This window comes from Ailuropoda melanoleuca, chromosome 9 (genome assembly GCF_002007445.2).
Source record: "Ailuropoda melanoleuca isolate Jingjing chromosome 9, ASM200744v2, whole genome shotgun sequence".
Classification (NCBI taxonomy): domain Eukaryota; kingdom Metazoa; phylum Chordata; class Mammalia; order Carnivora; family Ursidae; genus Ailuropoda; species Ailuropoda melanoleuca.
In genome coordinates this window covers 52,509,357-52,526,891 of record NC_048226.1, presented here as the reverse complement: position 1 = coordinate 52,526,891, position 17,535 = coordinate 52,509,357, and the positions used below count along the sequence as shown (strand labels likewise).

Below are 17,535 nucleotides of genomic sequence, written 5' to 3'. Positions count from 1 at the left end.
TCATCTTAAAACCAAAACTGATTGTGGGATAACTGAATGATATCTTAGGTTTCTTCTAGCTCCTAAAATCTAGAGTTTCTCCAGAGACCCAAGCAAGTCTGAGATGGAAATCTTAGATTTATGCAAGAGCAAATCTTGAAGTAGTAACTGTTTCCCAATCTCACCCTTTCCCCTTCTCAATGAATATATATTTGGATAGACCCTGTTATATACGAGGCATTGAGTATTTTTCCAGTTCCCGTCATGAGTACATTTTTGATTGCAGCTCATCCCACTGAGCTGTGTCTGGTGTCACATCAATGGAAAGGTATCCATTTGTACCCCACAGAGAAGAGCCTCTACTTCCTTGGTACCTTTGAAGTGGCTCAAGGAGTACCTGAAACTCCCCTCCTTCCCAATGGAATCACAAGCTTTCTTCAGGAAGTTTTGAGACGGGGCTTTCAAAAACGAGGGACTCAGTGCAGTTCAGTACACACTTGGGGCCTCAAGAGCTACAGACTTCGCTTCCCCCCCCACCCCGAATTAATAAAAATAAAGAAAAACTTTATTTTTTAAAATCACCCCGAATTAATAAAGAAAAACTTTATTTTTTAAAATAAGCCTAATGACTCCCTTGCAAGAGGTATTTACTTCAAACTATATTATTAAGTAACACTGGTGCAGGACAAACACAGAATTGAATAAGGTCCTTCTCCTTCACTTGATTATTGCAAATATTTGCGCCAGGCACTGTGCTGGTTCGGAGATTGCCATAGATTCAAACAAACAAAAAAAACCCTTGTAGGTCGTCCCCGATTTGCGTTGCAGCAAGGGGAGAATTTCAGCACGAAGTCTTCCAAATGGATAATTGGGTATTTCCTTAAGGACTGGACGCGAAGACTGCCGCCCAGGAAAAAGACAAACACACCAACTCCCTTTTCTTCGTGCTGCCTCACCAGATGCCTAGATCGCAGAGAGACTCATAACTAACGCACTCGCTACAGCTTGACTCCTCCCGGTGGACGCACCAGCCCGGCAGCAGGCTCCGCCCCGAGGTTCGCCACACTCTCAGCAGGCGCCGCGCGTGCGCCGTAGCCCCGCCTCTTGCGGCGCTGTGATGGCGGAGTTGGAAATAGGGCAGCACTGTCAGGTGGAGCATTGCCGGCAGCGAGGTGATCTAACAGTCCTTAGCCACGGGCGTGGTAGACCTGGATCCCACTGTGCCTTCACGGATAGTGGTGGCGGGTGAGGGGAGGTGGTGGGGCGGGGTGAAGTCGGAGGCGGCAGGGTGGGTTCGTCCCTGCTGGGTCTGCACTGAGGTGTGCTGGTATTTTTTTTCTTGTCCCTGAGCCTTTGGAAGAGACTTGTGGTCTCTTTAAAAGCAAACCATGCAATTTCCGTAAAACATGCCTTGGCAGTGTTCCCTTTGTTTTTCGAGTGTGCTTGTCCAAGAACTTGTTGTGTCCCTCCCACTTCTTTCCGACGTTGGGAGAATTGTGTTCCTCTCTGATCGCGCCACTGCAACTTTGGGCAAGCCACTTTTCTTTCCTAAATTTTTTGTTACTTACCTGTCAGGTGGAGTTGGGCAAGATAAGTTTTTCACCTGGTCTTCGCGGCTTCTCGTGAGAATGCCCTTAGCTTTTATCAGATTCTCAGCCTATTCTGCTAGATGATCATTATCCTCACTTGAGTTCTGTCATTCTTCGATTGAATATTACTGATTCAGCAAATATTTACCAAGCATAAATTTTGGTGCTGGAACTACATAGGAGGGTATAAAATACAGTCTTTTCCATAGAAAAGCTTTCAGAATAATCCACATTTTGAAGCATTAATAAGGCGATGTTCTCTCTACAGTGAACTGAGTGACTGTGATACACCTAGCCCAATCTAATAGCCGGTGGTAGTGTGGCACAAACTTTAGGATGTCCTACATCCGGACAGGCAAGTTTCTGAAGCATTAGAGCCATACAGAATGCTCCGTTTTTGGTACCTGGGTTTTGCTCCAAATGTGTGCTGTCAGAGTTGACTGTTACTACATAGGGTGACAAATAGGTTTCATCTCTCATTGCCCCTTTAGTTATTGGTTGTAGGTACCAGGTGAAAGGAGGACTCTTGAGACTTAGGCCAGTTTCAGTGGGAATGCTGCAATTGGTTAGTGATACCTTCTGTGGGCAGTGGGCAAAAAGGGCACAATCCCTTCTAGGTTCTTGTCACTTACAGTCTGTATGTGTATATTTTACCACTGGCTGTCATGGCCAGCCATTTAGGAAACATTTCCTTGTAGATCTTTCATAGAGAAGCTTAGCCAATTGGGTGTTGACCATAAGTTATGTTTATCTCTGGTATATGTGATTACTAAGTCCATGGTGTCTGCCAACTTCAGGGATCTCTTAAAATATAAATATATATGAAATGAGGCCAGGGTTTACCTCTTTTGGAGTAGTGGAGAGGGGGTTAGGATTTAGAGGGTATTAAATGAGTATCCTAAATTTCCTTCAGCTTCCAGATGGATAGAAAGATAGTTTCCTGTCTTGATCTTAATTCTTCCCTCTGGGTCCTCTTGGTTTATATTTAATATCTAATTCATCACCAGAAGTCTCAAAATAGCAAGCATGTACAATTTTTCCAATTTGAAAGAGACATAAGAATCTTATGCTTCAGTTTCTTTTTGTTGATAAATGAATACATACTTTTTTGGTATGAAACATGCTCACGGTATCATACCTTCAGAACAACAGTGTCAGTTCACTTAGCCTACTTCTGAGGTAGAGGAAGAACTTTATTCAGTCCCCCTTGTCCCACAAGCACAATTATCCACGGATCCCTTTGGGTTATGATAGGACCTCTTTCTGTTTCGGTTAAGGTACCCTGTAGGGTGAGACCTTTTTGGGGGCAATTGTAGTCTTCTCTGAAATGCAGTGCCTTTTGTTTTCTCTTTGTAAAAGTGCGATTGGACATACTCAGCTTCATTTGACTGTATAGTTTCAGGTGCACAGTATATAAATTTAGCAAATCCACTTACTACTCAGTGCTTACCACGATAAATGTAGTCACCGTTGTCACCATCCAATGTTACTATAATATCATTGACTATATTCTCTATGCTTTTCATTTCTGTGAATTATTTTATAACTGGAAGTTTGTACCTCTTAATCCCCTTTATCTATTTCACCCATCCCCCCACCACCTGTCCTCTGGCAACCAGCGGTTTGTTTTGTGTACTTGAGTCAGTTTTTTGGTTTGTTTCTGTTTTAAGTTCCACATGTAAATGAAATCATATGGTATGTCTGTTCTTATTTCACTTAGCATGATACCCTCTAGTCTCTGCATGTTTTCAGAAATGGCAAATTCTCATTCTTTTTTTTATAGCTGAGTAATATTCTGTAGTATATTTACGTATCACATCTTTTTTATCCACTCTTCTATCTTTGGACACTTGAGTTGTTTCCATATCTTGGCTACCAAAAATAATACTGCAGTAAACACAGGAGTGCATAGATCTTTTCAAATTAGTGTTTTTATTTTCCTTAGGTCAATACCCAATAGTGGAATGATTGGATCATATGGTATTTCTACTTCTAATTTTTTAAAGAGCCATTGTGACAGGTGTAAGGTGATATCTCACTGTGGTTTTGATTCACATTTTCCTGAGGATTAGTGATTTAAGTATCTTTTCATGTGTCTGTTGGCCATTTCTGTGTCGTCTTTGGAGAAAGGTCTATTTGGGGCCTCTGCCCATTTTTAAAAATCAGGTTATCTGTTTTTTTGGATTTTGAGTTGTATAAGCTCTTGATATATTTTGGATATTAACCCCTTATCAGAAATATCATTTGCAAATATCTTCTCCCATTCAGTAGGTTGCCTTTTTGTTTTTTTAATGGTTTCCTTCGATGAACAAAAACTTCTTATTTTGTTATAATTCCAAGTTTGTTTTGTTTTTGGTACACTTGCCTTAGGAGACTTACGTAGAAAATATCGCTAATGCTGATGGAAGTCAAAGAGATTACTGCGATGTTTTCTCCTAGGAGTTTTATGGGTTTAGGTCTCACATGTAGGTCTTAATGTGTCTGGTATAAGAGATTTTATTAGTTTCATTCTTTTACAGGTAGTTGTCTAGTTTTGCTAACACCATTTGTTGAAGAGACTGTCTTTTTCCATTGTGTATTCTTGTCTTCTTTGTTTTAGGTTACTTGACCATGTAAGATTTTAGACCACTGTGTTTTCATTTTCATTTATCTCCGTGTATTTTTTTATTTCCTTTTTGATTTCTTGGTTACCCATTGTTTGGTAGCATGTTATTTGGCCTCCAAATATTTATGTTCTTTCCAGATGTTTTTCTTGTAATTGATTTCTAGTTACATACCTTTTGTGGTTAAAAAAATGCTTGATGATGATTTCAGTTTTCCTAAATTTATTGAGACTAGTTTTATGACCTAATAGGTTATATATCTTAGAGAATGTTCTGTGTGCACTTTGAAAAGAATGTATCCTGCTGTTTTTGGATAGAATATTCTGTGTATGTATTAGGTCCATCTGGTCTAATGCTTCATTGAAAGTCACTGTTTCCATATTGATTTTCTGTTTGGATGATCTACCCATTGATATACGTGGGTTGTTAAAATGCCCCACTGTTACTGTATTGCTGTCAGTTTCTCCCTTTGTTAGTAATTGCTTTATGTATTTGAGTGTTCCTAAGATGAGTATATAGATACTTGTTATATCCTCTTTTTGGATTGTGGCTTTTATCATTATGTAATGCCATTCTTTGTCTCTTGTTATGGTGCTTATTTTGAAGTCTATTTGGTGTGATGTTAAGTATTTTGGCTTCCATTTGCATGGTATGTTTTTCCAGCCCTTCACTTTGAGTTTGTATGTGTGTCCTTTAGGTCTGGAGAGGGTCCCTTGTAGGCAGCAGATAGATGGGTCTTGTTTTTTTAATCCATTTGGTCACCCTGTATCTTTTGATTGGAGCATTTAGTCCATTTACATTTAAAGTAATTATTGATAAGTATGTATTTATTGCCATTTTGTTACTTTTATGGTTGTTTTTGTAGTTCACCTGTTCTTTTCTTCTTCTCTTGCCCTCTTGTGGTTTAATGACTTTCTTTAGTGTTAGGCTTGGATCCCTTTCTCTTTATTTATTTGTGTATCTCTTATAGGTTTTTGATTCATGGTTATTATGAGGTTCATATAGAACATGCAATAACAATTTATATTAAGTTGATGTGGTTCCTTAAGCTTGAGCACATTCTAAAAGTGTTATATTTTTACTCCCCAACCCATGTTTTATGTATATGTCATGTTTTACATTGTTTTGTGTATCACTTGACTCATTTTTGTAGATATAATTCATTTTAATGTTTTTTAACCTCCATGCTGGTTTTATAAGTGATTTATCTACTACCTTATTATATGTTTACTCTTACCTGTGAAATATTTTCCTTTCATAAGTTTCTTGTAGTTAGGGCCTTTTCTTTCTACTCAGAATTTTCTTCAGTGTTTTGCGTAAGGCTCTTATAGTGGTGATGAACTTCTTTAACTTTTGTTTATCTGGGAAACTTTCTCCCTCCTTCTATTTTGAATGATAACCTTGCTGGGTAGAGTATTGTTGGTTGCAGGTTTTTTCCTTTCAATACTTCAAATATATCATGCCATTATCTTGTGGCCTATAAAGTTTCTGCTGAAAAATCAGCTAGTAGCCTTATAGGGTTTTCCTTGTATATACCCATGCCCAGCACGGAGCCTGATGCAGAGCTTGATCTCATAACCCTGAGATTGTGACCTGAGCTGAAATCAGGAGGCAGATGCTTAACTGGCTGAGCTATCCAGGCGCTCCTAAAATTATCTCTTTATCATTACTTTTTGTCATGTTAATTATTTGTCTTGGTATGGGCCTCTTTGGGTTCATCTTGGAGGTTCTGTTTGCTTCTTGGATGTGGATGTTTGTTTCCTTCCTCAGAGAAGTTTTCTGCCCCCTTCCTTCTCTTTCTTTGGGATCCCTATAATGTGAATGTTAGTACACTTGATGATACTGAGTTCCCTTATCCTGTTCTCATTTTTTATTTCCTTCTCTTTCTTTGGGATCCCTATAATGTGAATGTTAGTACACTTGATGATACTGAGTTCCCTTATCCTATTCTCATTTTNCATTTTTTATTATTTTTTCTTTTTACTCTTCAGCTTGGTTGCTTTTCATTATCCTGTCTTCTAGATTGTTGATCTGTTCCTCTGCCTCTCCTAATCTGTTGTTCTCTCTAGCGTTTTTTATTTAGCTATTGAATTCTTCATCTCTGACTGGTTCTGTTTTACATTTTCTATATTATGTTGAAGTTCTTACTGAATTCATCCACTCTTTTCTCAAGTCCAGTGAGTATCTTTGTGACTACTATTTATTTTCTTTATTCGGCATACTGCTTATCACAGTTTAACTCTTTTGCTGTGATTTTTATCTTGTTCAACTCTTTTGCTGTGATTTTTGTCTTGTTCTTTAATTTGGGACATAATCCTCTGTCTTTGATTGTGTAACTCTGTGTTACTATGTATTTGGGAGATCAGCTATGTATCTTGGTCTTGAAAGTTAGTGTACGTGTGTTGAAGAGGTCCCGTGGTACCTTGGAGTATGATGCCACCTGGTCACCAGAACCAGGTGCTCTGGGGTGTCTTCTGGGGGCTGCACACACACCACTGTTGTGGCTGAGTCTCATTTGCCTTCAGCCCTGTTGGCTGCAGTGACCTACTTTGCTTGCTGTGGGCACACTGGGCAGAGTTTGGTTCCTGCAGTGTTGAGAGGCCTTGGTGGACTTGTAAGTGGGTAAGCCAGCAGTCAGATTAGGTGTGTGCAATCAGCCTCTGTGGTCCTGTTGAATGGAGGGAGTCTGCTGAGGTGAGCAGATTGGATGGGGTGGGAACGCAGGTGAATGCATGGGCAGACACACGTGCTGGCAAGGTAGCTGGAGAGTTTTAGTGCTGGTTTCTCCAAGTGTCTAAGCTATCTAGCCTGGGAGAGGAAAAGAAATGGCACCCTCTAGCACTTCTGTTCTTGGAGAAGTCTAAGATCCTGTCCCTCTAGGGGCGCCTGGGTGGCTCAGTCGTTAAGCGTCTGCCTTTGGCTCAGGGTGTGATCCCAGGGTCCTGGGATGGGACCCCACTTCGGGCTCCCTGCTCCAGTGGGAGTCTGCTTCTTCCTCTCCCACTCCTCCTGCTTGTGTTCCCTCTCTCCCTGGCTGTCTCTCTCTGTCACATACAAAAAAAATCTTTAAGATCCTGTCCCTCTAGCGCACATTCTGAGACTATAAATAAATTGCCTTTATAACTATCCCAGGTGTTTTTCAAACTGTTGCTTCTGTGCTAGTTGCCAGCAGTTACTTATTCTAGCTTTTTAAGGGTGAGGACTCAGTTTACTATTGCCTCCAGCTCATAGAGCTCTATTTTTAAAATACCTGGAGGTGAGCCCTGCTGATTTTAAAAGCTTGTGACGTTTAGCCTCACTGGTTTTCAAATCCGATATTATGAGGACTCCTCTTCCCCGTGCAGGTTCCCAGTAGCTGGGGTGCCTGGTATGGGCTCTGATCCTCTAGCTTTTCTGTGCTTGTGTTCCTCCTATTTATGGTTAGTCTTACCACAGGTTTGGTTCCCAACTGTGTCTCCACCCCTCCCACCCTTCCAGTATGGCCTCCCTCTGTAGGACTAAGCGTGGAAGGTCCGTTTCATATCTTCAGGTGTTTTTCAGATGTAGCTGTTATCTTGGTGTGTCTGTGGGAGGACATGAGTTCACGATCCTGCGATGCTGCCATCTTCCTCTCATCCCCCACAAAACTTTACTATTAAATGGTTTGCTTAGCACTGAGAGATTAGTAAACTGTGGAATCAGAATTGGAACCCAGGATTTTCGCTTCAAATGCAGGATTTTTGCAGTATACAGTACTCAGAAACAGCATGTAATAAATCTGGGCATCCAAAAAAAACCCAGTACTTTTTTTCCGATTTAGCACACTACTACAAGGAACATTTATCTCCTGGTAACCCAGTCATTCCCAGAGTGCGTGAGGTTGTGATCGCTTTTGTTTAACCACTACTTCCTACACTAGGATATTGGTCAAAAAGAAGAGTTCTCTTATAGATGTAGTTCATCCCTTAATCTTTTTGTTTAAGAAAACTAAATCAGTGCATATCACATTTTTCCCTCAATTTTAGATTTTCTTCCATTTGTATGTGATGGTTGTTCAGGAGTATTTTGGTAAGTTAAATTTTTATACAGGATTTGGGAGTAATTTTAGTGTTTGTAATATGAGATTTATTTCTGAAAAGCAGAATGATTTAAAATAGCTTTTACTTTAGCCATTGATATTTTATATTGTAATAATTACTTAGAAAATATAGTCCTAGGCCCTGATTACTTGTGCATATATGTGGGTAAACTTTAAACTTTCAGAAGTGGATTTGTGTGTGTGATTTTTACGTAGAAGTTACATTTGTGTCTTGTAATCACAAGGAGAGAACATAGCCACAATATAAAGAATATGGTAGAAGGGATGCCTGGGTGACTCAGTCAGTTGAGCATCTGCCTTGTGTGCATTCTCTCTCTCTGACAGATAAAATCTTAAAAAAAAAAAATAGTAGAAAACAGTCCAGGTACTTTATTAATTAAAATGAAGAGCCCAACCTATACATTTCTTAAATTGGATATTACATGTCCTTTGCACACATATCACATGCAAAGTAAAACCTGGGAACGAACCAAAGATCTTGGAAAATGTCTTTTCTTTGTAATTAAACTTTTGTGTTTTAGGCTTTTTTTTTTTTTAAGATTTTATTTGAGAGAGCATGAGCATGAGTGGGGGAAGGGGCAGAGGGAGGAGAGGGAGAAGCAGACTCCCCGCTGAGCAGGGAGCCCCATGTGGAACTAGATCCCAGGACCCCTTAGTTCATGACCTGAGCCAAAGGCAGTTGCTTAACATTACCCATGTGCCCCCATGTTTTAGGCATTTAACTCATTAAATAGAACACAGAAAGAATTATCTTCAGAAAATAACTCAAAGATTTATTAGTATTAAATAAAAGTAATGCATATTTTTAAGTCCTTCAGAACTAGAGCATTTCTTTGACATTTTATTCCTGATGGTCTTTGAGAAATAAAAGAAATTAAAAGATTCTTTGTATTTCCACACACCTTGAAGCTCTCAGAGGTAGTTTAGAGTGGTGAATTGTTTTTATTCATATTGAAGTTGAACAGTTGGGTTTTGAAACTTTTGATACTATCGATGTTCTATCTTTAATTTATCTGGCATTTCAGTTTATTCTTATATGCAGAGTTAATGTAGTGTGAGTAATCTTAAGGATACTAACCATTAAAATATCTGTAATTACTACAGTTATCTTTAAGTACATTATTTGATTGGATTTAAACTTTTTTTTTAAATTATTTAAGCCTTGAACACAGAAGCAGGGAGTCACACAGCTGTCCTGAGGTATGTTATGAGTTCTAATAAAATGTTTGTATTTATGTATTTTCATTCAGAATTTGATTGAATTTAAAACCATTCAGGGTACCACAGATTAAAATTTGGCATACTAAACTGCTTATGTAAAGAGGCTCTTAGTTCCTTTTCTGTTATTTTTCTGAGTTTGTTTTAAAGAAAAATTGGTCTCCTTGGTATTTATAAATTGTTATAAATCTTGTACATTGCAGTTATGTTTAGGTAGCCCACTTCCTGCTTTAGGCTTTATATTTATAAATATACGGTGGAGTTAACATCCTCATTACGTATTCCTTCAAGTTTTCCTTCACTGTTTTGTTCATTTTCCCTATTTCCTAGTGTTAGGATTTGATGGTTACAAATTGTTCTGACTCAGTCGGCCTTAGATCACCAGGAACAAACCTGTAGTCCAATAAAATCCTCACCCCAATTCTGATCAAATTGAGAGATTAGTAAGAGCTGCTAGAAGCCAGAATATCATTATTACTACTCGTAAAGGATAAACTGAGTGATGAAGCTTATTAGTGTAGTGTCGTGAAGGCTGCAAAGGAAATCAGAATTAGGCAGATTTTCCTATTAGTCGTATCTGTGCTTTCCCAGGTTAGGCTTCCTCCTTGAGCGCAGTTCAATTCTAAGAGGGAAGAAGAGAAAGCTGAGCCCACAATGCCAAATATAATTTTCTCAAATTTATAAGCTGCTTCATCTCTTTTGGTCAGAGAAAGGCAGGAAGTTAAATTGAATGCACTCGATTTGGTAGAAAACACGTGCCTCACATTTTTCAGTTGATGTTTATTCCTGCCCAGCATTTACCAAGCACTTTACTAAGGATTTTTATACCTGTTTTCTCAATAATAGAAAATTAAGGTTAAATGAGCTTCAGTTCAAATCTGGTCCTTTGAGGTTTAGGTGATTTATGTGAGGAAAATAAAAATTAACATTTTGGTATTATGCAGGATTAATTGGAGAGAAATAGTCATTATAGTAAACATATTAATGTTTCTTCTACAGCTTGTAAATCTTCTCTGTGCTTTCCTTTTTCTTATATCATTTGATTTCTATGAGTGTCTCATATAATGTCAATGTGATCTCCCTAAATAATGAAGTAAAAATAATTTTACCATTAGACCAAATTTGGAAAAATAGTCAATTCCAATAAGATATAACTACCATTTATATAGAGGAATGCCCTTTGGTTGTAGATTTTAAGAAATTATTTCACTAAATTCATCCAGCTCTAGAAACCTAGTTACTTAAACTAGCCTGGCCTGGATTTTTTTTTTTTCTTTTTTTGTAAAATGTTGTCTTCCTCTATTTGCTGGCAATATAATAATTGCAGAGTAGAGCATGTAGCAGAATAGAAAACCGTCTTTCACCTTCTGTATCATGGATAAACATACTTTTAAGTTTTCACATATATGTATTTTTAAGTTTTCATATATATGTGTATATATATGAGAGTTAAATATATATATATAAACTTCCTAAAATCGGCATAGAAAATAGTTATGACATATGAGAGTTAAATATATATATAAACTTCCTAAAATCGGCATAGAAAGTAGTTATGACTTGCTATTTGAGGGTCTGTGAAATGGTCAGCTAAGCATATTATCATGGGGGCATCTTTGTTTAGGACTGGTACAGAGTAGAAGACTAAAATTAAGAGTAACTGAATAGTCATTTTAACTTGACTTAGAAGATAAATATACCATAGTAAGAAAGTTATGAAAATGTAGAACAGTCAGCAGAGTAATCATTTCTCACACACTTATTATATAATCTGTTATGTGAGAGTGTGTAAGTTCTGACAAGTTTAAGCAAAAATGGTATGAATGTTGCCTTCCAAAATAGATGTTTATTTGCTTTAAATGTGAAATATATAATACCAGTTCTCTTTGTACATTTTCAGGTGACTATAATCAATGAGAGACTGAAATCAGATAAGCCTACATCTTACCCATGCTCATTCAAGGACTGTGCTGAAAGAGAGCTTGTGCCAGTTAAATGTCCTTTTTGTGAGAAGAATTTTTGCCTGAGGTGATCATTGAGACCTTTCAAATTCTGTGTATCTGTGTAAGTCGTATGCAAATACATGAACTAGTGTCACTCTTCTGTTGCTCATAGGCACCGTCATCAGTCGGATCATGAATGTGAAAAACTGGAAATTCCTAAGCCTCGTATGGCTGCCACTCAGAAACTTGTTCAAGACATTATTGGCAAGTATCTAGAAAGTTTGTTTCGTTGTTTCCTTACTGCTGTATATCTGTTACGGAGTCCTGCTTGTTAGTCGGCTTGCATGCTATGGAACGTGTTTTTCATGGCCTCAACCTTTATAACTTGCTGTATATTTTGATGACATTTTTGTGACCGTATTTCTCCCACATCCTACCTGACCAGTGAAAAATTGGAAATTCAGTGGAAGTACCCTGCTAGATGTTTTTTTACTGGGCTACTTAGATCAGCTGGCTAACTGTCATGGCTAGACATGGTATTCATAAGGCTGATGTAGTGGTTTGCTTTCTTTAAATACTAATGTTAAATCTCATCAGCTGTCCTGTGACTGCTGCTGATAATCTGAGGCGCCAGGAAGAATGTATCTGTGACTTAGACGAGTCTTTCTGCCAATATCTTCAGAATTTTCATTCTGTATTAAGGATACAGATAATATTAATATTTTATTTAAAATCTTTTGTAACCAAATCTCAGAGTTTTCTGCAGAAGTGTTAGTGATTGTTTTGGATTAAATAGGCTTAAATTGGAGAGAAGCACGTAACAGTGAGTTTTTTTGATATGGGGATTGCTTAGATCAACCTCAGTGGTATTTTTATAATGGTCCTGTAAATACACTACCAACAAAAAGAATGTGGTCTGTATATAGCTTCATTGTGTGTAATTTGTATACATTTCAAGGCCATAACTAATAAATAGTAATTAATAGAACTCTAGGAAATGTAATGTAAAAATTCTATGTGTTTATATGCTTATACTTATTTCTTAGATTCTAAGACAGGAGAGACAGCAAGTAAACGACGGAAAGGTGCAAAAAATAGTGAAACAGCTGCAAAGGTAGCGTTGATGAAATTAAAAATGCATGCTGATGGAGATAAGTCATTGCCACAGGTTGGTCTCATTTTACTCTTCCCACCCATCAAATAACAACTAATCTGAACCTGATGTATTGTTACTAGTATTATATGGTATATAGTTTTGAGTTTTTTTCACTTTACAGAATCTTCAGTGAACCATATGTATTCTTTTTCAACTTTTTTTTTTTTATCACTTGGCATCATGTTTTTAACACTTATCCATGCTGATAACATTTAGTCTAGTTCATTCATTTTGATAGGTACACATTATTCCATAGTATGAATATACCACAATTTATGCATTTTCCTAACGAACAAGATTCAGATTTTTTCCAAATTTTTGGCTATTATAAACCATTCTAATAGTGAAGATCCTTGTGTATATATATGGGAACGTTTTTCTAGGGTGGTCCCTTTAAGACTCCATTATACTCTATTTTATATAATCTCCCAGTACGTATGTACATACAAACATGCGTGTGTGTGTGTGTGTATGTGTATATGTATATATATATACATACACACACCTTAACATAGTAAGTAATACCTAGGTTTGTTATATACTAGCCTTATGTGTTACGTACTCTGATGTTTTTTTGTTCTGGTTTATTTTAAAGATTGTTGATTTTATAACCCTTAAAGGATTGAGACCATCAATCACATTGAAAAATGCTACTTTAGGGAATATTTCTAGAAATAGAAATACTGGGTCATGGGGTTTACTCATCTTCAGCTTTACTAGATATTATCAACTTTCTGTCATCAGTGGTTGTACTGATTTATCTCCTTCCTGTAGTGTCTGAGAGTTTCAGTTTTTCTTGTTTCTAAACTTAAAGTTGAATTGCCTTTATGACTAATAAGGTTCAGCTACTTTGCATTGATTTATTGGCCATTTTATGTCTGTGAACTATTCATATCATTTGCCCATTTTTTCAGTTGGTTGTTTTGGGTTTGTTTTAAAAAGTTTATAGGATTTTTTTTTTATATATATTCTGAATTCTTACGCTTTCTTGAGTAAATGGGTTTCACGTATCTTCTCTATGGCTTGTCTTCACTTTGTTTTTGATCTCTTTGGTGGTTCAGACTTGCGAATTTTAATGTACTCTAATTTCCTTAAGATTTGTACTTTTTGAAATAAGTTATTTTCGTATATTTTCCTTTTATATATATTCTGAATTCTTACGCTTTCTTGAGTAAATGGGTTTCACGTATCTTCTCTGTCTATGGCTTGTCTTCACTTTGTTTTTGATCTCTTTGGTGGTTCAGACTTGAGAATTTTAATGTACTCTAATTTCCTTAAGATTTGTACTTTTTGAAATAAGTTATTTTCGTATATTTTCCTTTAAAAGTTAAAAAAAAATTATCAACTCTTTGTTCCATTTGGAATTTAGTTGTAAGTGAAGTAGAGATTCCCTCCCCCATAGGGATTTCCTATTGTCATAACATAAGATATTGAAGAGTTCACCCTTATAATGAAATCTTTGTCATATGCCAGATTGTTCTATAAATATAGGACTAATTTATGGAAGTCAGTTTAGTTCCTTTGATCTGTTTGTCTGTCTTTGCATTAATAGCAAACTGTCTTAATTATCATAGCTTTATAATAAGTAGGACAAGTCATTCCACCTTATTCTTTGCTTTCAACCACATCTATGGTTGGCAATTTATTCCTTTGTAAAAAATTTTAGGATCACTTTGTCCTGTTCTTTGAAATTGCAGTTTTGATAGGAATTGTTAAATTTTAGATGAGAGGCAGTTGACATCTTAGAGTTTTGATTCTTCCCATCCACATCTATGATTTCCAATTTTTTTAGGTTTTTTTTTCTTAATGTCTTTAACATTTTATAATGCGTATACATGTTTATATATCTTAGGCTTCTCATTGTTTTTGTTGCCATTCTAAATGATAACTTTAAAAAAAAAATTACATCTTCCTAACTGGTTATTGCTCACTGTTGTATGTTGTCCTTCTATCTAACAGATAATCTTTCTAATAGTTCCCATAGTTTGTAGATTTTCTGGGGTGTTTTCTGTGCAGCCATATCTTCTATGAATGACAGTTCTGTGGTGTTCCCCCCCCCCAATTTTTTCTTCTTATTTATCTTAGTGCATTGGCTGAGATCTCCAGAACAGTCTTGAATAATGTAGGTGATAGTAGGCATCTTCATCATTTTTCTGACTTTAATGTAAATGACTTCAAAACTTCATCATTAAATATTATATTTGCTGTAAATTTTTGGTAGTAGCCTTTATCACGTTAGCATTACTTCTTTCTATTCCTAGTTTGCTAGGAATTTATATCATGAGTAAGTATTAATTTTTACTGTTTTTCTACATCCAGTAGGATAATCAGGTGTCTTTTCTTTCCTTACAAATGTTTTAAATTACATTAATTTTTTTTTTTGTTGAATCACTCACATATAGCAGAATAAACTACTTGACTCTGGTATGTAATTCTTTTAAAACACTGCTAAGTGATTACCTAATATATTATTTAGTGTTTATTAGTACCAATGTTATACACATAAAATTTAGTAGCTTTCTTTTTTATTCTTTGAAATCTTTGTAGTGAATGGGGATTATTTGTTACTGAAGGGTTATTTTAAAGGGAGTTAACAACCTTTGAATCTGTTGCTTTTTTTGAGGGGAGAATTTTGAATACTCTTTCAGTGTGTTAAATAGTTCTTGGTTTATTTGGATAGTCCTTTCTTGTGAAATTTTGGTAAATTTTTTTAAAAAGATTTTATTAGAATTGGTGCACCCGAGCAGGGGGAGGGGCTGAGGGAGAGGAAAAGAGAGAATCTCAAGCGGACTCCTCACTGAGCACTATCTCACGACCTTGAGATCATGACCTGAGCTGAAATCAGAAGTTGGACACTTAACCAACTGAGCCACCCAGGCACCCCAAATTTAGTAAATATTAATTTGTCTTAAAACTTACTGTCTGATGTAGGTTTTCCAGTTTGTTACAAAGTTTTCAAGTTATTCTCTTATGTTCCAAAGTCTCTATTGTGTCTTTAGTAGTCATTCCATTTCATTGTTAATATTTTTCACTTGTACTTTGTTTACCCCTTGAACAGTCTTGCTAGAGGTTTGTGTATGTGTGTGTTAATTTATATTGTTTTAGAGAACCATATTTTGGTTTTATTGACCTCTCTACTGTTTTGTTTTTGCTTTTTTTTTTTTTTTTTTGCTTCCTGTGTCACTAAATTCTGCTTTTATATTATTTCCTCTTATCTGCTTTGCTTAGATTTTCTGATCTTTTTCCATCATCTTGCAGTGAATATATTTTCAATGTGCTTGTGTGGGTGTGGGGTTTTTCTTTGGTAGCTTGATAGTTTTAAACACAGAAAAGTTATAAGAGTACAAAGAATTTTTCCATATTCTTTATCCAGGTGTACCAATCATTTACATTTTGCCCTTTTTGCTTTGTCATTTGCAGTCTTTCTCCTGCCACCACTCCTTCCCCATTTGTATGTATTCATATGCACGTCTGTGCCTGTGTGTGCGCTCGCGCTAATTTTTGGTCTGCTGGATCTATCAGTTTGAGACTGAGGGTGTTAAAATCTCCCACTATAACTGGTTTTGTCAGATTTCTTGTAATTCTAATGGTTTTTCTAAACATATTATCAGGTACATGGAATTTCTTATCTTTAGGAATTTTGCATTAAATCCCATTTTGAATGATAATACTGTTTTACTAGCTTTCTTTTAGTGAATACTTAACTACTACGTCTTTTTAAAATTCCTTTATATTTAACTTTTCTGTTTTGTTTTAGGGTGTCTCTTGTAAGCAGCATATAGCTGGACTTTGTTTTCTTTAATCCAGTTTGGTAGTATCTCTTTTATAGGTGAGTTGAATCCATTTATATTGCGATCACTGATTTATTTGAACATATTTCTTCCATCTTATGCTTTTTGTTCATCAGCTTTTTCCTTGATTATTTCCTCTTTCCTCATGTCTTTTGTATTGATTACATTTTCTATATTCCCTTTTATTCTGGTGGTTTAAAACCATTGATTATAGTTATTTTTTTAGTGATTATTTCTTAACACTTTCCTTTTTTTGAAATCTCGAGTTGATGGTTTTAAAATTACAAATGTAGTACATGCTTTTACAAGTGTAACTTTTAAAAGATGTATAAAGGGGAAAAACCAACACACCCTCCTCTGCCCATGTCCTTCCCACTAAAGCAGTGGTTCTCAACTGAAGGTGATTTTTGTCCCCTAGGGTTGCTTTGTCACAACTGGACACGGGGATCCTATGGTATCTAGTGGGTGTAGGCCAGAGATGCTGCTAAACTCCTATGCATAGGACAGTGCCCACAGTAAAGAATTTTCTGGTCCAAAATGTCAATAGTGACAAGGTTGAGAAGGGCTACCCAAAGGTATCCAATAATGTTCAGATTACCTTACAGTTGTTTCATTACTTAAACATAACAGTAAACACTTGTATAGCACTTACTTTGTTCCAGTCCCTCTTCTAACACATTTAATCCTCACAAGAAGCTTGTTAGAGAGGCACTATTATTTCTGCTTAACAGGTAAGAAAATTCAGGCACAAAAAGGTTAGGTAATTTGCTAGTAGCATAGCTACTAAGTGGAGAACTTACCAATTGAAACTAGGTGGGCTGGCTTCAGAAACTATGTTCTTAACACAGGTAATAGTTTATCATGGGGTATGCCACAGGTCTGTAGCTATAACTTTTCCCCTTGCATTAATGTGTGTTTGTATTTAGACACATATGAACTTACATATATATATATATATATATATATATACACACATACATACATACACACACGCACACACTCATGTATGTTTGTGTATACATGCATATAATTTTACATAAATGGAAATGTTTGCTTGTATGTGTGTGCAAACACAAAGTATCTTTTGGTCATTATTTTATAAAAATGGCATCATATCATTTAGTCACCACTTTTTTTTTTTTTTTAAAGATTTTTTTTTTTTTTTAATTTATTCGACA

General features: G+C 36.2%; 1 protein-coding gene across 3 annotated transcripts in view; it reads left to right on the top strand.

Annotated features, from left to right (window-relative positions):
• The first annotated feature begins 1,072 nt into the window (after positions 1–1,072).
• ZFAND1 (zinc finger AN1-type containing 1) overlaps positions 1,073–17,535 on the top strand; it is a 32,451-nt gene continuing 15,988 nt past the window's right edge. For all 3 annotated transcript variants that reach the window (XM_034668245.1, XM_034668244.1, XM_034668243.1), the window contains exons 1-6: positions 1,073–1,151; positions 8,176–8,218; positions 9,410–9,449; positions 11,368–11,495; positions 11,583–11,674; positions 12,457–12,578. In XM_034668245.1, the coding sequence (XP_034524136.1) occupies positions 1,097–1,151; positions 8,176–8,218; positions 9,410–9,449; positions 11,368–11,495; positions 11,583–11,674; positions 12,457–12,578 (480 nt within the window). In that variant the 5' untranslated portion in view covers positions 1,073–1,096. The remainder of the gene's footprint in view (positions 1,152–8,175; positions 8,219–9,409; positions 9,450–11,367; positions 11,496–11,582; positions 11,675–12,456; positions 12,579–17,535) is intronic.